This window comes from Geotrypetes seraphini, chromosome 1 (genome assembly GCF_902459505.1).
Source record: "Geotrypetes seraphini chromosome 1, aGeoSer1.1, whole genome shotgun sequence".
In the NCBI taxonomy this organism is placed as follows: Eukaryota; Metazoa; Chordata; class Amphibia; order Gymnophiona; family Dermophiidae; genus Geotrypetes; species Geotrypetes seraphini.
This window is the reverse complement of record NC_047084.1, coordinates 13230296-13249304: the sequence shown is the minus strand read 5'-3', so window position 1 is coordinate 13249304 and position 19009 is coordinate 13230296. Positions and strand designations below refer to the sequence as shown.

The 19009-nt window shown below is 45.1% G+C and overlaps 1 protein-coding gene across 1 annotated transcript in view; it reads right to left on the bottom strand.

Annotated features, from left to right (window-relative positions):
* The window catches only part of TMEM161B (transmembrane protein 161B), a 189556-nt gene that overhangs the window by 14513 nt on the left and 156034 nt on the right, over positions 1-19009 (bottom strand). The window contains exon 11 of the mRNA XM_033921743.1: positions 4545-4641. Coding sequence (XP_033777634.1) covers positions 4545-4641 — 97 coding nt within the window. The remainder of the gene's footprint in view (positions 1-4544; positions 4642-19009) is intronic.

Here is a 19009-nt window from a genome sequence, read left to right as displayed (position 1 = left end):
TGGAGAGTGATAACTCAGCCACCCTTAGTGGTCCCGTACGAGGTGTGGGAGAACGGCCTCGTAGAGTTGGTGAACCTCGGGCCTTCTTGGAGGTACGGCGGTTCGAGGTTTCTGTCGTTCTAGCCCGACGTTTTGCCCCTCGGCGGTCTGCGGAGGGGGAATGTCTCGGGCGTCTCGGCAAGGAGTCCGAGGAGGATGGGTTGCAGCGAGGATTGCGCACCTTTCCTCGAGGTTGTTCGGTGTGAGGCTCAGGCTGGTCTGGCACATTCGAGGTCGAGGCCGATTGAAACTGGGCCATTGCAGTGGACAGCTCCGACGTGATCATCGCTCGGAGTAGGTCCTGGAAGACGGGCACGGACAGCATCGAAGGCATGTCCACTGCCTCGGTGCGCTCCACCGGGGGCGACCTCGTATCAGAGTATTCCCGTGTGGTGGAGGCACGGCCCGAAGGCTTGGAGGGCTTAGACGGGGCTGTAAGCATGGGGCTTCCGCCATGCGTCGCCGTTGTCCCCGAGACTGACTTCTTCGCTGTTACAGAACCTGAAGAGGGAAGAGGGGACTTACCCGGAGCCGAGGCTTTCTGTTGTCCCGAGGACTTCGGGGTCGAGTCTCGAGGCGATGCCAAGGTATCCGGGGCCGAGGTCAAGGCCGGGGCCGAGGCCGGGGCCGACCTCGAGGCCGAGGCGGAGGGTTGGTCCGGGGTGAAGAGATCCGCCATGCGGGCTTTTCTTCGGCGGAGGGCCCGGTTTTGGAAAATAGCGCACTGGGGGCAGGAGTCGGTTGGATGAGCCGCCCCCAGACAGAGGATGCACCGGCGATGCGGATCTGTGAGAGAAAGAAGCCGCTCGCACCGGGTGCACTTTTTAAAGCCGGTCAAAGGCCGGGACATTAAATCGAAAGTAGCCGCGGCTCGATTAGCCACGCGGCCACGGGGACCCGGAAGCCTCCGGGTCGTTGAAAACGAAGCAGGAATCAAGTAAAAAGGTAAAGAATTCGCGCACAGCGACTTAATCGTGAAAAAACAAGAAAAAATCGCGGTGCTAGAAGGCAGTTGGGGCAGAGCCTGAAAAACACGGCTTCTAGGCTCACGGAAAATTTTGAACTGGAGACCACGAGGGGATGCACCCCCTAGTGGAGCAGGAAGGCACGCATGCGTGGAGCAGCAGAGCAAACTTAAATCTTCAATCAAGTTTGCTTGAAAATGCTTCCGCATCGGGGCTCCGTAGATGACGTCACCCCACATGTGAGCATATCATGCCTGCTTGTCCTGGGATAATTACAAAGACTAGGAGACACTCGAAGTTACAGGGAAATACTTTTAAAACCAATAGGAGGAAATATTTTTTCACTCAAAGAATAGTTAAGCTCTGGAACGCATTGCTGCAGGCTGTGGTAAGAGCGGATAGGATAGCTAGTTTTAAGAAAGGTTTGGACAATTTCCTGGAGGAAAAGTCCATAGTCTGTTATTGAGAAAGACATGGGGAAGCCACTGCTTGCCCTGGATTGGTAGCATGGAATGTTGCTATTCTAGGTTTTGGCCAGGTACTAGGGACCTGGATTGGCCACCTTGAGAACGGGCTACTGGGCTTGATGGACCAATGGTCTGACCCGGCAAGGCTATTTTAATGTTCTTTTGAAAAAATACAAAGTCACCCAAACTGAACACCTATGTGTGCTCAGAGACACTTCTGGATGTTTCTGAGCTTTGTGCGTCAATGCTGTCAGCTGATGCCATCTGAATGCCATTCAGTTGTGTGGCTGATTCATCCTGTTGGTTGGAGAACTGAGAGGTTTATGAAAAAGCCACATGGTAGAGCCATTCACACTGTAGATGGCTGAGCATGGAGATTCTACTGTGAATATAAAATCAGTGTCATGCAGAAAGTATGCACGCAGAACTTGTGGGTTAATTGGGGAGGGGAAACTCGCTGGACATGTGTATAAAGGTTCAGAAATTAGCAAGTCATCTTCTGTACATGTACGAATTTTAAAAAATGTGCCAGCACACATCTGAAGCTGTTTTCTGTACATGAATATCAGCCTTGCAAACATTTTTTTTCGCAAGGCTGATATTTATGCACTGAACAACAGCTGCAGATGTGTGCTGTCACTTTCATTTTTATTTAGACAAATGCACATTATTACTGTCATCTTCTGTCTTTCTTTTAAAGTTGCAGATAATAATCATAATAACAATAATAACTTTATTCTTTTATGTCATCATTACCAAAAGTTCTAGGTAGTTTACACTAAAAAGAGCTGGACAATCAACGAAATACAATAATACAGTAAAAAATACAAATATTTATAAAATAGAATTTCAATAATAAAACTCACTAAATAATAAACTTATTGAACAAAGTGGTCTTAATTAATTTCCAAAAACTGCAATAGGATAACATAGCTTGCTGAATACATTTACCTAACCAAGATTGTTGCCTACCAGCTTGAAATGCTAGGGTCCTATCTAAGAAGTTCTTATATCTACACCCATTAATTTTTGGATAAGCAAATAAGTAGAAGTTTCTAGTTTCTATTGATGGTCTATGTGACAAAAAATGAGGAAAAAGGTAAGCTGGAGACAATCCCGATATCGGCTTAAAGCAGATACAGGAAAATTTGAATAATACTCTTGCCTCCAAGGGCAGCCAATGAAGTAAACGATAATACGGACCAATATGGTCGTTCTTTTTTAAACCAAAAATCAATCAAAGAGCTGTATTCTGAATTATCCTTAATTTCCTTAGAATTTTTTTGGGTGCTGCTAAATAGATGATGTTACAATAGTCTAAAATAGATAAAACCAATAGTCTGAACGATAAAGGATCAGAATATTTTTTTATGGTTCTTAATTTCCACAATGTAAAAAAGCCATTTTGTACCACTAAGTTCGTGTGTTCTGCTAGTGTTGCAGATATTTGTTCTGGATGCAAAAAAAAAGAAAAATGTGTCATTTAAATCACAAAAAGGGGTATGAAATCCTCTCAACCAATCCTTCTACGCTGTCCCAAACCTGGCGAAAAATTTCTCATGTTACGCATGTGCCTAAAGCCACCATTTCCTTGTGTGTATTGTGAAGGAATACTTAATGGACTAATCTTACTTAGTTCAAACTGTCTTCGACTACTTACTCTATCAAAAAATAGATGAACTATGCTTGAAAGTATTCCTTTCTTTAGTTATTGATCTTACAACTTTTTATTCAACAGTCATTGCAGCCTTAATGCAAGCTATCATTGGTTCCAGCTGACTGTGTTCATTTTCATTTTTTATTTTCTTCCTTGATAGCATTAGCGTTGAATGTTAACATAAGTTATTCTAATGAAGAAGCTCTATACAGAGTGAAACGGAGACACTTCGTCGAGCATTTAAGCATTTTACAGAGCACTTGAGCACTTTCAAGCCACCGCTTGAGCATTCTAAAATCACACCAACGGCTTGGATACGGTGGTTGAAGAAGATAAGTATAAAAGCTAAATTACATTATACATCTTTTAAATAGTATTGGCTAACGCTATTAATTTGGAAATTTGATATTTAGAAGTAAAATTGTAGACAATAGAAAGAAATATGAAAGGAGAATTCAATGATAGCTTGCATTAAGGCTGCATTTTTCTTTTTTAATTCTTTATTGATTTTAAAAAAATAACAGTGCCCATCAAGGCTGCATCAACAAGACTAGTTCTAACATTATTAACAGCTGCAGGCACTTGAGGCATCCCTTCTCCACCAGAATGACTATTGAATAAAAAGTTGTAAGGTCAATAACTAAAGGAAGGTACACTTTCAAGCATAATTCATCTATTTTTTTGATAGAGTAACTAATCCTACTTAGTGCATATTTTTTACTGTGTTTCTATATTGTAAATTATTATCATGTCTATATTGTAATTTATGTCATCTCTGTCCTATCTCGATTATTGTGGATGTACTTTGTAACTCGTTCTGGGCTCCTTTGGGAGGACGGGCTAAAAAATTGAATAAATAAATAAATACCATTCATTTTAATGCAGTGTGATTATGTAGAGGTAGGATAAGTGTAGAAAAGTGGGAAAAAATAAATACATGTTTTATTTAAAAAAAAAAGATGAGTAGTTTATTGTACAGAAAAATTATTTGTCAGAGTCAAAATTCAACATTATATTTTCTTTTTGCTAACATTACCTTACCCCTAGGGGCTCCTTTTACAAAGGTGTGCTAGCGTTTTTAGCACACGCACCGGATTAGCGTACACTATAGCGTGTGCTAGCTGTAAAACTACTGCCTGATCAAGAGGAGGTGGTAGCGGCTAGGGCGTGCTATTCCGCGCATTACGGCCCTAATGCACCTTCGTAAAAGGAGCCCCAGGTTTCATAATCAGAAAATACAAAATGTTACAGTAAACATGAATCACTGATTTGGTGCTCCATTGGTAATGGGGGTTTTCCAATTTTCTGTAACTTAATAGAAATACCTTTCTGTGATATTGGTTAGAATTGCTTCCCAGGATCCTACATAAACATATTAAAACACCAACAATGTTTGCATTGTAAGGTCTTGCCTACCTAGTGTTTTCAGGAGTAGAGTTGTGTGAAGCAGCATTACCAGAGGTGCCACATACTGTAGTGCAATTACACAAAGGTAATAAAATACCCGGGCAACCTGAAACCAACAAAATCTTCATGAGCATCTCAAAGTGCAAAATATCTTAATACTCTTCAAAACATGGTTGTCAGTTTCACTAAGCAGCTTACCAAAGAAATGTGATCCTTGTGTGAGAGCAGCTTCAGTTCTATGCACCTGTCTTCTCTTACATTTTTACCTCTTAAGAAAATGCTACCTGCTATACAGACATGATTCTTTAATGGGAGGGAGGGCAGAATCTCAGATTCTTCTGAATTTGAGAAAAGAATAATTATAAAAGTAAAAGGAGGACCTAAAATGTGTTCTTTTCTTATTAATTTATAAGAATCTTGGGATGGGGAGGAACTGTGTATAAGGAGTGATTGTAGGATGGACAGCTCATATAAGAACTTGCTTATTTATAAGGACTAAAAAAAAACAATTTTAGGACACCTACTGCATGCAGAGCTATCCTGTCCTTACTACGAACTCAGATATATGACCCTGGAACACGAACAGAATCATGAACATTCACTGCTCTGATGAATGAGTGGAAGAAACAAACCATCAGAAGCACTGAACTGGATAAGACCTGAAAAAGTTATCTTTATTTAGAATATAAGGAAGGACATAATGCCAAAAGATTTAAATACAAGAATATGTTTTGCTATCAAATTTCCTTTTCATCTCTAGACAGTCTAATAGTAGTTAGATGCACAAGGCTATGATACAAGGCAAAAACCAAGGTTTAATTCAGCTATACACAATGAGACTTTGACCAAGCCATGGAGCCTCCCTAGGTAGAAGTTTCTTTGAATCAAGGTGTCTTTATGAGCTGGTATCTGCAATGCAATTATTATTCCGGTAATGAATACTTGCATTTCAATACATAGATCTGAATTTACAAATAGACCTACTATTTTAATGTCTTCTGATTCCAATTAGTGATGCATCTACTGATATAGTAGGGAAAATTTCAAAGTTTTTCCACCTACCTACACTGTATTTTCAAATTGCTCCATTTTTTTTAGCAAGGTAGTCAGATGTAGGTCCTGGTTTTATTCCATTGCATGCATGAATATGTAGCTCAGATTTCACTCATGGTTTCTCAAGGCAAGGGTAGGCAATTCCGGTCCTCGAGAACCGGAGCCAGGTCAGGTTTTCAGGATCTCCACAATGAATATGTATGAGATGGATTTGCATGCACTGCCTCCTTGAGATGCAAATTTATCTCGTGCATATTTATTGTGGATATCCTGAAAACCTGACCTGGCTCCGGCTCTCGAGGACCGGAATTGCCTACCCTTGCCTTAGAGAAACCATGAGTGAAATCTGAGCTACATATTCATGCATGCAATGGAATAAAACCAGGACCTACATCTGACTACCTTGTTAAAAAAAAACGGAGCAAGTTGAAAATACTACAGTGTAGGTAGGTGGAAAAACTTTGAAATTTTCCCTACTATATCAGTAGATGCATCACTAATTGGAATCAGAAGACATTAAAATAGTAGGTTTATTTGTAAATTCAGATCTATGTATTGAAATGCTCTAAGTGAAGCCAGACTACAAGTCCGTGTATGCAGTCGGGGAAAACTACAACTAATCTAGTCTATACTGAAATACAGTGACAGCTGGCAGTCTTAAGTGCTGGAATGATACAAGATGTTATGCAACAAGTCTCATCTTTTATTTCTGTAAAAGAACCGTTAACAATTCCAGTTAGAAATAAATATGATTATTGTGCCTTCCAAAAGTCATCCTACTGTGCATTAATGTAGGAATTTGTTTTCCTCATCTATACTGCAATCTCTACATTTTCACTATGAAACAACAACTACAAAAATTGCTCAAAAACTAAGGGCTCCTTTTACAAAGGTGCGCTAGCGTTTTTAACGCATGCACAAGATTAGCGCACGCTAGCCAAAAAATTACCGCCTGCTTAAAAGGAGGCGGTAGCGGCTAGCGTGCTAAAACCGCTAGCGCACCTTTGTAAAAGGAGCCCTACGAATAAGGAACCAAAATGTCTCGATTGCACAAGTCTTTTCTTACTGAGCCACTCCACTGCTCTTTTTGCTTTATGCTTAGAATCAATTGTCCTGCTGAAAAGTGATTCTTCTCCACCAAAGCCAGAAGGTTTTCCTCTAGGATCAGTATGTACTTAACACCCTCCCAGCATTTCCACAGTCCTTACAAGCCTCCTTAATCATGCTGCTGCAAAATATCACCACAGTCTAGGGATGCATTTGTATAACACAGTAATTCACTAAATTATGGCAGAAAATACCCACATTGTTCATTCAGTCTGCCCAACAAGGTGACCAGAGCCTTGCCCACCACTATGTAGGCTGGTGTATTGCTGACAGTATTCAGCTTAACAGTCAAGATGTCTTCCCCATACGCCAAAGCTGCACAGTTCCCCTAATTGCAGTATGTGACGATAAAATGATCGACACACTGGAGTTGTCTCTCGCTAGGTGCAGGACACAGACCGTCTGGCATCGGGCTCAGCTCCCCCATGCTGAATTTTCTTTTTCTCTCACCATGTGCAGGACACGGACCGTACAATTCTGTCTAGCATCAGGCTCAGCTCCCACTATTCTCGCTCAAGGTAAACATCTCAACAGCCATATTGCATTTTCATTTTCTTTCTATTTAAGCATCTCCTGTGTCTATCCAACATATTTTTAAATTCATTCATAGTTTTGGACCCTGCCACCTCTCTCAAAGGGCATTCCAGGAATCCACCACCCTATCTGTGAAAAAGTATTTTGTGACATTACTCCTGAGTTTACCTCCCTACAACTTCCACTCATGTTCCCTAGTCTTACTGCCTCTACATCTCTGAAAGAGGTTTGTTTGAATATTAATACACTAAAACCTTGGTTTGCAAGCATAATTCGATCAGGAAACATGCTTGTAATCTAAAGCACTCATATATCAAAGCAAATTTTCCCATAAAAAATAATGGAAACTCAGGCGATTTGTTCTACAACCCAAAATCTTTAATACAAAGTACTGTATAAAGCAAAAATATATACAGTAAAACAAATTAACCTGCACTTGCAAGACCTTGTTCATTTAGAACAGCCACTACACTCCTGCAGCGTCAGAGAGAGAAGAACCATCGGCTCAGTTGTGATGTGCATATGTGATGCATATTTGTATTGCAAGACCTCACAGTGTCAGAGAGAGAACTATCAGCTCAGTTGTGATGTGTGTATGAGATGTGTACTTATATTGCAAGACCTTGCAGCGTCTGAATGATGTTAGCAATACTCTGTGTACAGGAGGTCCTTGAGGTTGCTAATTTGTTTTGTACGACAAGCATAAAAATTTTAGGGCCTCTACTTAGCCCCCCTCTCCCCCTCTGAACCCAAAAAATCCCCCCCCCAACGTCCGCTATGGTCACCGCTTCAAAATCATGGCAGGAGGGATTCCCACTCCCTCCTGCCATCGGGACGACTCCCAACCCCCCCAACCCCCCCCAAAGCATCAAACAAACAGCAGGAGGGATGCTGACTCCCTCCTGCCACTGGATGCTTCCTCCCCCTCAGCTAGTTTAACACAGCAGCACAGAGGAGCCGCTTTAAGACCCTGCCTCCCACCCCCAACTTTGGCTTTCATGCATGCATGAAAGCAGTGGTAGCTTGAGGATATTGCCATTGGCTGCAAAGCTTGAAGATTTTGGATTGCCAGGCTGAAGGAAGATGTCTTCAGGTGGCAGGGCTTGGGAATCCCCAATAGCTCAAGTATTTGTAAATTGCACTCAGGCGGGGAGAAACTTTGGTGCCCATCTACTAATTTTGAGCTCCAGTCCCTCCCCTAAATCAGCCGTATATGACTACGCCACTGAATACAAAAATAATTGTGATGCATATATCCCAAAGCTAACATATTCCAATTAACAATTCAAAATAAAACAATTTTTTCTACCTTGATATCCAGATATTTTGTTTTACCATCATCTTGGTCCCAGTTTCTTTCTGCTTTTTGTCTATCTTCAACTAATTCTCTTTCCAGTGTCTGCTGTTCATTTTTTTCTCCTCTCTTGTTCCATTTCCTCCTTATGCTTGTCTCCAACGTATTGATTTTTCCCTTTCAGCTTTCTTAACTTTTTCTTTTCTTTTTTGCCTCTGTCCACTCAAATCTTGCCTTCTTTCTCACCCTTCTCTTTAAATGTTCAACTACTTCTCAATTCTCTCAGTCCCTAGCTCTCCCATTTCCCATCTCCTTTCCCAGCCTCCTATTTCCTGCTATCTACACATTTCTACCACTGTACTTACTGCTCTCTCACTCATCTCCTCATCTACATGGCTCACCAATTTCAGAATCCCCCTCCCTTTCTCCACAGATCAGGCTATAACTCCTTGTCCCTTTCTTTCCATCCCCTTTCTTATCCCAGCTCTCTTCCCTCCCGCCCTCTCCATCTCTCCTCCTATATCCCCATGATCCAACATTTTGCTCCCTCTCTTTTCTGTTTTTCTTCTTCCCTCCTCCCCCTTAAGGCTGAACAATGAAATGGCTACAGACCTAAAATTTCTCCCTACCTCCCTTCCATCCCCAGATCCAACTTTTCTCCCTTTCTCTTCCCAACTGCCTCCCACTCCATCTCTCCCTCTGCCAGCCTCCCTCCCCCAGGTCTACCATTTCTCCCTTTCTCTTTCTGGTGTTCCATGCAAGGCCAAAACCATCTCAAATGGAAATTACTTTTCCTACTTACAACTCGGTCAGAAGGATCTTTAAGCCTTGGTCGTCTTAGTTAACTCATCCAAAATAGCTGGCTCCCTTGCTGTAGTCGTCTGCGGGCAGTCTTGGCTCCTTGCACGCAATTCGTGGCCAATTTGGAAGGGGAATGCTTCTGACAAGGCCACGGATAGCGCTCGGGGATCCGACACCACCCGTGGATGACTGCAGCAATGAAGGCAGCTATTTTGGATGAGTTTTAGGGAGCCGGCCAGAAAACTACCTGCCGGAGGGAGGGAGAAGCTGGATGCAGAAGCCACATTCTCTAGCAGAGCCGGACTCAAGTGACTAAAAAGCTGCACGCCGTTCACGAGCCACGGTTTGCCGAACACTGGCCTAGATTCACTAAACCTACCGATCCTGTAGCGATGATCACAAAACCAGTTTGCACCGGGGCAGACGTTTCGCTGGAGGCATACGAGCAGAAGGGACTGAGCACGCCTCCTGCTCCAAACAGGTACAAGGAAGGGGGCATCCGGTGGCAGGAGGGAGTCAGCATCCCTCCTGCCATTTGTTTTTTTGGGGGGGAGTGTGTGTGTGTGTGGGGGGGGAGGTTTGGTTCAGGGAGGGAGGGGGCACTTTGTCAGGAGGGGGGCTATGTAGAGGCCCTAAAATTTTTGTGCATGTTGTACGAAACAAATGGGCAACTTCAAGGACCTCCTGTACACAGAGTATTGCTAACATCAGCCAGAAATTTAATCCACATGTACAACTTTTTGTACTTAATAAGCTTTTAGAGTTTCAAAAGTCTAGGTTAAGTGCTCTTCTAATGCCTCAATTGGCCAAAAACTCAATTCACTCATTTTGGGCTTCATCTTTGGGGTGCCATATATTTTTTTTACAAATTTAAATGGTTTCTTCTCGCTTGGTACATCTGCTCAACTATTGATTTTTATCCATCTGTGAAAATTTCAAGGCCTGCTTCCGTTTATTTGCAAAGATACTGCAAGTCAAACAGAGCAGCAAAAATATTAATAACAAATTTTACCTATTTTTGAAGCCTTGTATTTTAGTTTTGACACCAGCAATCACTTTGGTTCAAAAAGAATTGGATAGAGCAACTTTTTCTCTACCACATAACAAATTTTCAGGAGGGTGTTTTTTTGTATAGGGAAGAAATTTGCAATTGACTTCAGATAGTCTCAGCAGTGTAACTAACTATTTAAAAGTATTAACTGTATTTGTCAATGGAGGCTTCTTCAAATATTCAAGTTGAACTATGAAAGAACTTTACACCACACATAATTTACTGTTTGTTTTAAAACTTAATTGTGGCACAGGGCTAAAAATTGCCAGACACTAAGAAAGTTGGTTAGTAGTAAAGGAATTGTGTTAGTACATATGTATTTAATAGTTATTAAAATATTGTCAAAACTTGCATTGGTCCATAGTGGTTTATCCACTGCCAGTTTATTCAAACTGACAACCCCATCGCCAAGAGGTCACGCCCAATAGCCAGGCAAGTCCAGCCATGGGTGAGTGGGTTTCCTAGCCAAGATTCCCAAGCCTTAAGTGGGTCTCTTTATGGTTCCCCAAACCATAGTCACACTTTATTTATTGCATGTTATGAAATCTATCTTCAATGAGTTGAATTGTTGATTCTGTAAATGTGTATTGTCGACCAGCTATTGTGCTTGGTGCAGACAGAATTGCAAAAAATGTGGTCTTCAGAAATCCAAGTGTTCTTCCTAGGACGCCAATGAAAAGAGTGAATTAGTCCATGAGGATGCATGAAATTTATGAGTGCATCATGCTCTTCAATTGATATCTCGCAAATGTTTCCAACCCACCATTTGTTATCATAAACACAAGCTATGTATTGTCAAGGTTGAAGATTTTCTATCTTTAGAGAAGCATTAACTGGAGAGTCATCCAGTGAACCAATAGTTGCAATGAATGATGAATAATCATTTGATACTTGACATCTTATGTATCCCATCAGGGATAAATTGATGATTTTCACGAGTTCCAGCAATTGTAGTGGCAGTCCCAAATCTTCTTTCTTGATTGAGTCTAGCAGACTCAATTTCTTCTTTTGAAACAAACAAAAACTTGATTTTTGTTGAACTTTGGTAACAAAACTTAAAACAGGTTACTTGGTGAAAAAATTTGGTTTTCTTTTGGCCACTGTAAGCTTGCACGACTGCTAACCTTTTAGCAATTCCACCAATTCCATCTCAGGGTGAATGCCAAAGTCAGAATAGTGATAGCAAAGATTAACAAAGTTTTTGTATTGTGCAGCAGAGCCATCACTGAAATATCTTTTGCACTTAACATTGACAGAAAGTAAGCTTTTTATATGAAGAATCAACTTTTCCAAAAAAAAGTGCATTACCACTGTATCATGCCTTAAGTTGTCACTAATGATACAAACACTCATGCACTGAATTTCACTGTTAAAGTGAAAATAGACAACAAAAGGGTACAAAGTGGCTTGGCTATTTTTCCAGTGGAAACCCTGAAAAGAATAATTTTCAGCAAAATCCATTTGAATAACAAGTTCATCAGGATTTAAATTTTGTTTGACGGTTTTCAAGTAACGTGCTTGATATTTCGAAATATAATGATGTATTGAAAGATCTGTAAACTTTTCAGCAAGCATAACTACAAAATCTTCAACTGCCATTTGTTTCGCATCTAGAGTTACACGATCTGTTTAGATCCACTGCTTGAATTCAATCATTTCTTCAGGATCAATATCATTGTATTCATTGAAAAGGTAGGCTTCAAGTGCACCTGTACCAGGACACTCATCACACCTGTGGAGCATACAATTTTTTTTACTCTAAATTGCAAACTGTTTTTTCCCATTAAATCCTTATAGTCATCCTTGACTACACTACTTCCAATTATCAGCATAACATTCTGATGTGCACAGCACACACAAACTGAGTGCATTCCAGATGAACCAACAGTGACAGACCATTTTGGTCTTAATTCACATAATGTTGAGAAATTCAACTCTGGGCTATTTTTATTGCGATACTCAACAAACATCTCTTTCAGATTGCTTAGCAGCAACCTCTTGTTTTTTAATTTTTTCCCCATCAACACTGATTGAAATATAGTCCATTTTTCCAAGACACAGCCTACTGCAGTGTTTTTCAACTGCTGTTCCGCGGCACACTAGTGTGCCGCGAGATGTTGCCTGGTGTGCCGCAGGGTCGCCATCAGGACAGTACTACCAGTCCTGCATTCAGGGGCCCGGAGCTGACAGGGGGCCCGAGGCAGGGGCGCCAGTAGCTCGCCAAGGCAAAGTGAGTCGATCACCCAGGACTCACTTTGTCTTGGCGATCTAATCTATCGAGCCAATAAGTCTTCTTCTCCCCGACGTCAATTCTGCAGTCGGAGAGGAAATTCGGGCCAGCCAATCGCTGCCTGGCTGGGCGGAAAGCAATGTTACTTACCGTAACAGTTGTTATCCAGGGACAGCAGGCAGCTATTCTCACTAGTGGGTGATGTCATCCGACAGAGCCCCGATACGGACATCTTGCAAGCATGTCTTGCTTGAAGAAACTCAGAAGTTTCGAGATGCCCGCACCGCGCATGCGCCAGTGCCTTCCCGCCCGATGTACCGGGCGTGTCTCCTCAGTTCAGGTAGCTAGCCTGAGAAGCCAACCCAGGGGAGGTGGGTGGGACGTGAGAATAGCTGCCTGCTGTCCCTGGATAACAACTGTTACGGTAAGTAACATTGCTTTATCCCAGGACAAGCAGGCAGGTATTCTCACTAGTGGGTGACCTCCAAGCTAACCCCAATGGGATGGTGGGAGAGTTGGCAATTTTAAGAGAACAAATTTTGTAACACTGTTTGGCCAAACTGTCCATCCCGTCTGGAGAAAGTATCCAGACAATAATGAGAGGTGAATGTATGAACCGAGGACCAAGTGGCAGCCTTACAAATCTCCTCAATCGGTGTCGATCTGAGGAAGGCTACAGAGGCTGCCATTGCTCTGACCCTATGGGCTGTGACCTTACAGGGAAGGGATAATCCAGCCTGGGCATAGCAGGAAGAGATACAAGCCGCCATCCAGTTAGAGATGGTGCGCTTCGATACAGGTCGTCCCAACTTGTTTGGATCAAAAGAGACGAAAAGTTGAGGAGCATTTCTGTGAGGCTTTGTGCGATCCAAGTAGAAAGCCAGAGCACGTTTACAGTCCAGAGTGTGCAAAGCAGATTCCCCAGGATGAGAATGAGGCTTTGGAAAAAATACTGGAAGCACGATGGATTGGTTGATGTGAAATTCAGAGACCACTTTAGGTAAGAATTTTGGATGAGTACGGAGAACCACCTTGTCATGATGGAATACAGTGAAGGGTGGATCTGCCACTAAGGCCTGAAGCTCACTGACTCGGCGAGCTGACGTGAGGGCCACCAGAAAAACCACCTTCCAGGTGAGATACTTAAGAGGAGCCGTGTTGAGAGGCTCAAACGGAGGCTTCATAAGATGAGACAGGACAACATTGAGATCCCAAACCACAGGAGGAGGTTTGATAGGAGGGTTGACATGAAAAAGTCCTTTCATAAATTTGGAAACCACAGGATGAGCAGACAAAGGTTTCCCCTGTAGAGGCTGATGGAAAGCCGCAATAGCACTCAGGTGAACTCGTATAGAGGTAGACTTGAGACCAGACTGGGACAGGTGTAGAAGATAGTCCAATACAGAAGATAGGGAAGCTTTCTGAGGTTCCGTAGCATTGGAAAAACACCAGGAAGAGAATCTAGTCCATTTTTGGGAATAGCATTGTCGAGTAGCAGGCTTCCTGGAAGCCTCCAAGACCTCCCTCACTGCTTGAGAGAACTGGTGAGGAGTTATGTTGAAAGGAACCAAGCTGTCAGGTGAAGAGACTGCAGGTTGGGATGAAGTAGTGAACCTTGATGTTGAGTAAGTAGTGAACCTTGATGTTGAGTAAGTAGTGAAGGAAACACTGGAAGAAGTACTTGCTCCCTGCTGCTGAGTTGAAGTAGAAGGGAGTACCAAGGTTGTCTGGGCCACCGGGGAGCAATCAGAATCATGGTGGCATGGTCTGATCTCAACTTGACCAGAGTCTTCTGAATGAGAGGAAAGGGAGGAAACGCATATAGGAAGCGATTCCCCCACTCCAGTAGAAAGGCATCTGCCTCGAGGCGGAGAGGAGTGTAGATCCTGGAGCAAAACTGAGGCAGTTTGAAGTTGTGGGGGGCTGCAAAGAGGTCTATCTGAGGCGTTCCCCACTGAGCGAAGATCTGATGAAGGGGTTTGGAATGGAGCGTCCATTCGTGAGGCTGGAGAAGACGACTCAATTTGTCTGCCAAGACGTTGTCTTTCCCCTGAATGTAGACAGCTCTGAGGAAGGTGTTGTGGCGAACCGCCCAATCCCAGACTCGAAGAGCTTCCTGACAAAGAGGGGCCGAGCCCGTGCCCCCTTGTTTGTTGACATAATACATGGCGACCTGATTGTCTGTGCGAATAAGGACCACCATGTCGTGAAGCAGATGCTGAAAGGCTTGGAGAGCATTGAAGATGGCTCTGAGCTCCAGAAGATTGATTTGATGGAGTCGTTCCGCACTGGTCCAGAACCCCTGAGTGCGAAGACCATCCAGATGGGCCCCCCATGCATAGTTCGATGAATCGGTCGTGAGAACCTTCTGGTGGGGAGGAGAGTGAAACAGCAAACCTCTGGATAGATTCGAAGAGGTCATCCACCAGAGAAGAGACTGCCGTAGAGCAGGAGTGACGATAATGTGACGGGACAACGGGTCGAACACCTGAGTCCACTGAGATGCCAGGGTCCATTGAGGAATCCTGAGATGTAGTCTGGCAAAAGGCGTCACATGAACTGTAGATGCCATGTGTCCCAAGAGGACCATCATGTGTCTCGCCGAGATGGACTGGCGAGAAGACACCGACTGGCAGAGTAGAAGGAGAGCATCCATGCGTTGAGGAGGAAGGAATGCTCGAAGTTGAATGGTATCCAGAACATCCCCGATAAAGGGGAGACACTGGGTGGGCTGAAGATGTGATTTGGGGAAGTTGATCTCGAAGCCCAGACTCTGCAGTAAAGAAATTGTAGTCAAGGTCGCCGAAATGACCTCTGGAGCCGAAGGTGCCTTGATGAGCCAGTCGTCGAGGTATGGAAACACCTGGAGACCCATGTTCCGGAGTGCCGCGGCCACCACCACCAGACACTTCGTGAAGACTCTGGGAGACGAGGAAAGGCCGAATGGAAGCACTCGATACTGCAGATGTAGATGTCCCACCCGAAATCTGAGAAACTTGCGGGAGGCCGGATGTATCGGGATGTGAGTGTAGGCCTCCTTGAGATCCAGAGAGCATAACCAATCGTTCTGCTCGAGTAGGGGGTAAAGAGAAGCAAGGGTCAGCATGCGGAACCGCTCCTTGACCAAAAACTTGTTGAGGACTCGAAGGTCCAAAATGGGACGCAGATCGCCCGTCTTCTTCGGAACCAAGAAGTACCGGGAGTAGAACCCCTGGTTTTGCTGATCTACTGGCACCGGCTCGACGGCTCGAAGCCGAAGCAGAGCCTGCGCCTCCTGTAGAAGAAGAGCGGTCTGCGTCGAGTTGGAAGGATACTCTCTTGGCGGGTGGTCCGGGGGGACCCGTTGGAAATGAAGAGAGTATCCCTCTCTTACGATGGTAAGGACCCAAAGGTCCGAGGTGATCGACTCCCATCGATGATAAAAATGGTGGAGTCGACCCCCGATGGGAAAAACAGGGGAAGACAGAACGTCGGTTATGCTCCCTGGAAGAGAGTCAAAAAGGCTGAGTAGCCTTAGGTGCAGCCGGCATCTGAGGCTTCTGCTGGGCCTTCTGTGGGGGCTGCCTCTTCGCAGGCTGTCTCGCTAGGGGAGCCTGTCTTGGTTGATAACGCCTCTGGTAGATTTGAGGCGGTCTAGAGGGACGAGACTGCTGAGGCTTGGGCTTGGGACGCAGAATAGACTGAAAAGACTTCTCGTGGTCCGAAAGCTTTTTAGTAACAGTCTCGATAGACTCATCGAACAGATCCGCTCCCGCACAAGGCACATTAGCCAATCTGTCTTGGAGGTTCGGATCCATATCAATAGTGCGAAGCCAGGCCAGGCGACGCATGGCGACTTAGCAGGCCGCAGCACGTGCCGAGAGCTCGAAGGCATCGTAGGAGGATTGCATCAGCTGCAGCTGCAACTGGGACAGGGTTGCCACCACCTCCTCAAACTGGAAACGAGCCTCAGCATCAATGAAAGGGATGAACTTGCGGAGGACCGGCAAGAAGAAATCCAAATAGGAAGAGAAGAAAAAATTGTAATTGAGCACTCGAGTCGCCATCATGGAGTTTTGGTAAACTCGTCTACCAAACTTGTCCATCGTTCTCCCCTCCCTGCCCGAAGGCACAGAAGCGTAGACCTGGGAAGGGTGAGAACGCTTGAGAGAAGACTCGACCAGAAGAGACTGATGAGAGAGTTGAGCCCCCTCAAACCCCTTGTGATGAACGATGCGGTATCGAGCATCCAGCTTACTGGGAACCGCAGGGATGGAATACGGTGTCTCAAAACAGCGCATGAAAGTCTGGTCCAGTAATTTATGCAAGGGAAGTCGCAGAGTCTCTGCCGGAGGGTGAGGCAAATGCATCGTATCCAAATACTCTTTAGAATATTTAGACCCAGTATCCAAAGTTACATCCAAGTCATCCGCCATTTGTCGGAGAAAAGATGAGAAAGACAATTGGTCTGCCAAGGCCGGCCGCCGAGAAGGACTAGATGAAGTGGAAGCCTCCGGGTCCAGGGAGAGCTGAGACCGGCATGGAGAATAGGAGGTAGATGGTTCCTCATACTCTGGTCCCTCCGGTTGGGAAACATCCGACGATGAGTATCCCAAACGCTGCATCTTTTTCTGAGGAGACACTTCCGAATGACGTGAGGAGTGTCGAGATGAGTGTCGAGATCGATGCCCCTCCCGGTGACGGGATGGGGAGCGAGATCTTCCGTGCACCGCACGATCCCCCGAAGCCTCTAAGGAATGAATGGGGCTCGATGCGGTGGATCGCAGAGGTGGTAAAGACGCAGACTCACGCAGCGCCACCCAAGTCTGGTATGGAGTGCGGAAGAACTCTTCCTGCGATGCAGTATGCCCAGGACTCCGATTCTCAGGGACCGTCCCAGCGCCCTGTTGTCGGGGAGGTGTGATGGGCTCTAAAGGTGGCATATCAGGAAGGGAAGCCCTTCTGGAAGCTTCCGCTGCCCTCCGCCGATCCCCCTCGTCGAGCAGCGAGATCGAACGGCGAGGGGGAGGGGGAGGGGGCGGACCGCCCCCTGAACCCGGTGCCCGGACCTCACCATGAATGTTGGCGATAAGCCGGGGCCCCATAGTGTGCATAAGCTCGACAAACTGAGCTTCTAGCAGGGATCGAAGCGAAGCCGATATGGAGGGATCCGCACCGAAAGGGGGTCCTCCTGCACGGTCTTCGCGCTCCTTCGCGGCCAAGTGCTTCTGCTTGGTAGCTTTGGGCACCTTGATGACCACGGGAGGGACTGTGGAAGGCAGTACCTGAACCGAGGAGACGGAGGCAGGCGCCGCAGCTGAACTTGAAGCTGTAGTCGGTGTAAACGATGCTGGCTTCACGATGCTGGATGCGGGAGTCGTCGATGCAGGTTTCGAGCGGACCGGCGAAACCTCAGCAGATGTAGAAGCAGACAAATCCTTGGCAGTCTCCATCTTGAACATCGACTCCCAAAGCAAGCAACGCCTCTTAAACGAACGCGCAGTGAGCGTGGAACAAGGCCTGCACGATTTCGGAACGTGGTCCGGACCAAGACACTGCAGGCAGCGTCGATGCGGGTCCGTCAACGAAATCGCACATTGGCACTTGCTGCACTTTTTAAAACCGGTGATTGGCCGTGACATAGGCCGGAAAATCGACGCTGCAAGGTCGAAAGCGGTAGGCCGCAACCACGAGGCCGGGCCGGCCGAACCGCCGGAAGAAATAATTTTTAAACTTTTTTTTTTTTTTTAAAAGAAAGTAAATTGAAAGAAATTCAAAGAAATAAATCAAAACGCGGGTAATAGAAGGCAAAGAAAAACTGAAATTCAGTCAGCACAGATTGAAGATAACTTCTCAGCTCCGCGGAAAGAAAAGAACTGAGGAGACACGCCCGGTACATCGGGCGGGAAGGCACTGGCGCATGCGCGGTGCGGGCATCTCGAAACTTCTGAGTTTCTTCAAGCAAGACATGCTTGCAAGATGTCCGTATCGGGGCTCTGTCGGATGACATCACCCACTAGTGAGAATACCTGCCTGCTTGTCCTGGGATAACTTCCTCTCCGATTGCAGAATTGACGTTAGGGAGAGCATGCGTCGGCTTTGGGGCCTGTTATCCATTGGTGGGTCCTGTTCCCCGATGGCAGCGGCAGTGGCAGTGGCTTGGGGAACGGCAGGGAGAAAGAAAGAAAGGGGGCAGGCAGGGAAACAGAAGGAAAGAAGAGAAACAGAAAAAAAGAAAGAAAGGTCAGGGAGAGAGGAAGAAAAAGTTGGGGGAGGGAATGAGGTGTGGAGGAGAGAAAGCATACAGGATGATAGAAGGGAAGAAAGATTGGATGCACAGTCAGAAGAAGAAAGTGCAACCAGAAATCACCAGACAAGGTAGGAAAAATGATTTTATTTTAAATTTAGCAAAGTGGAGGCACAGT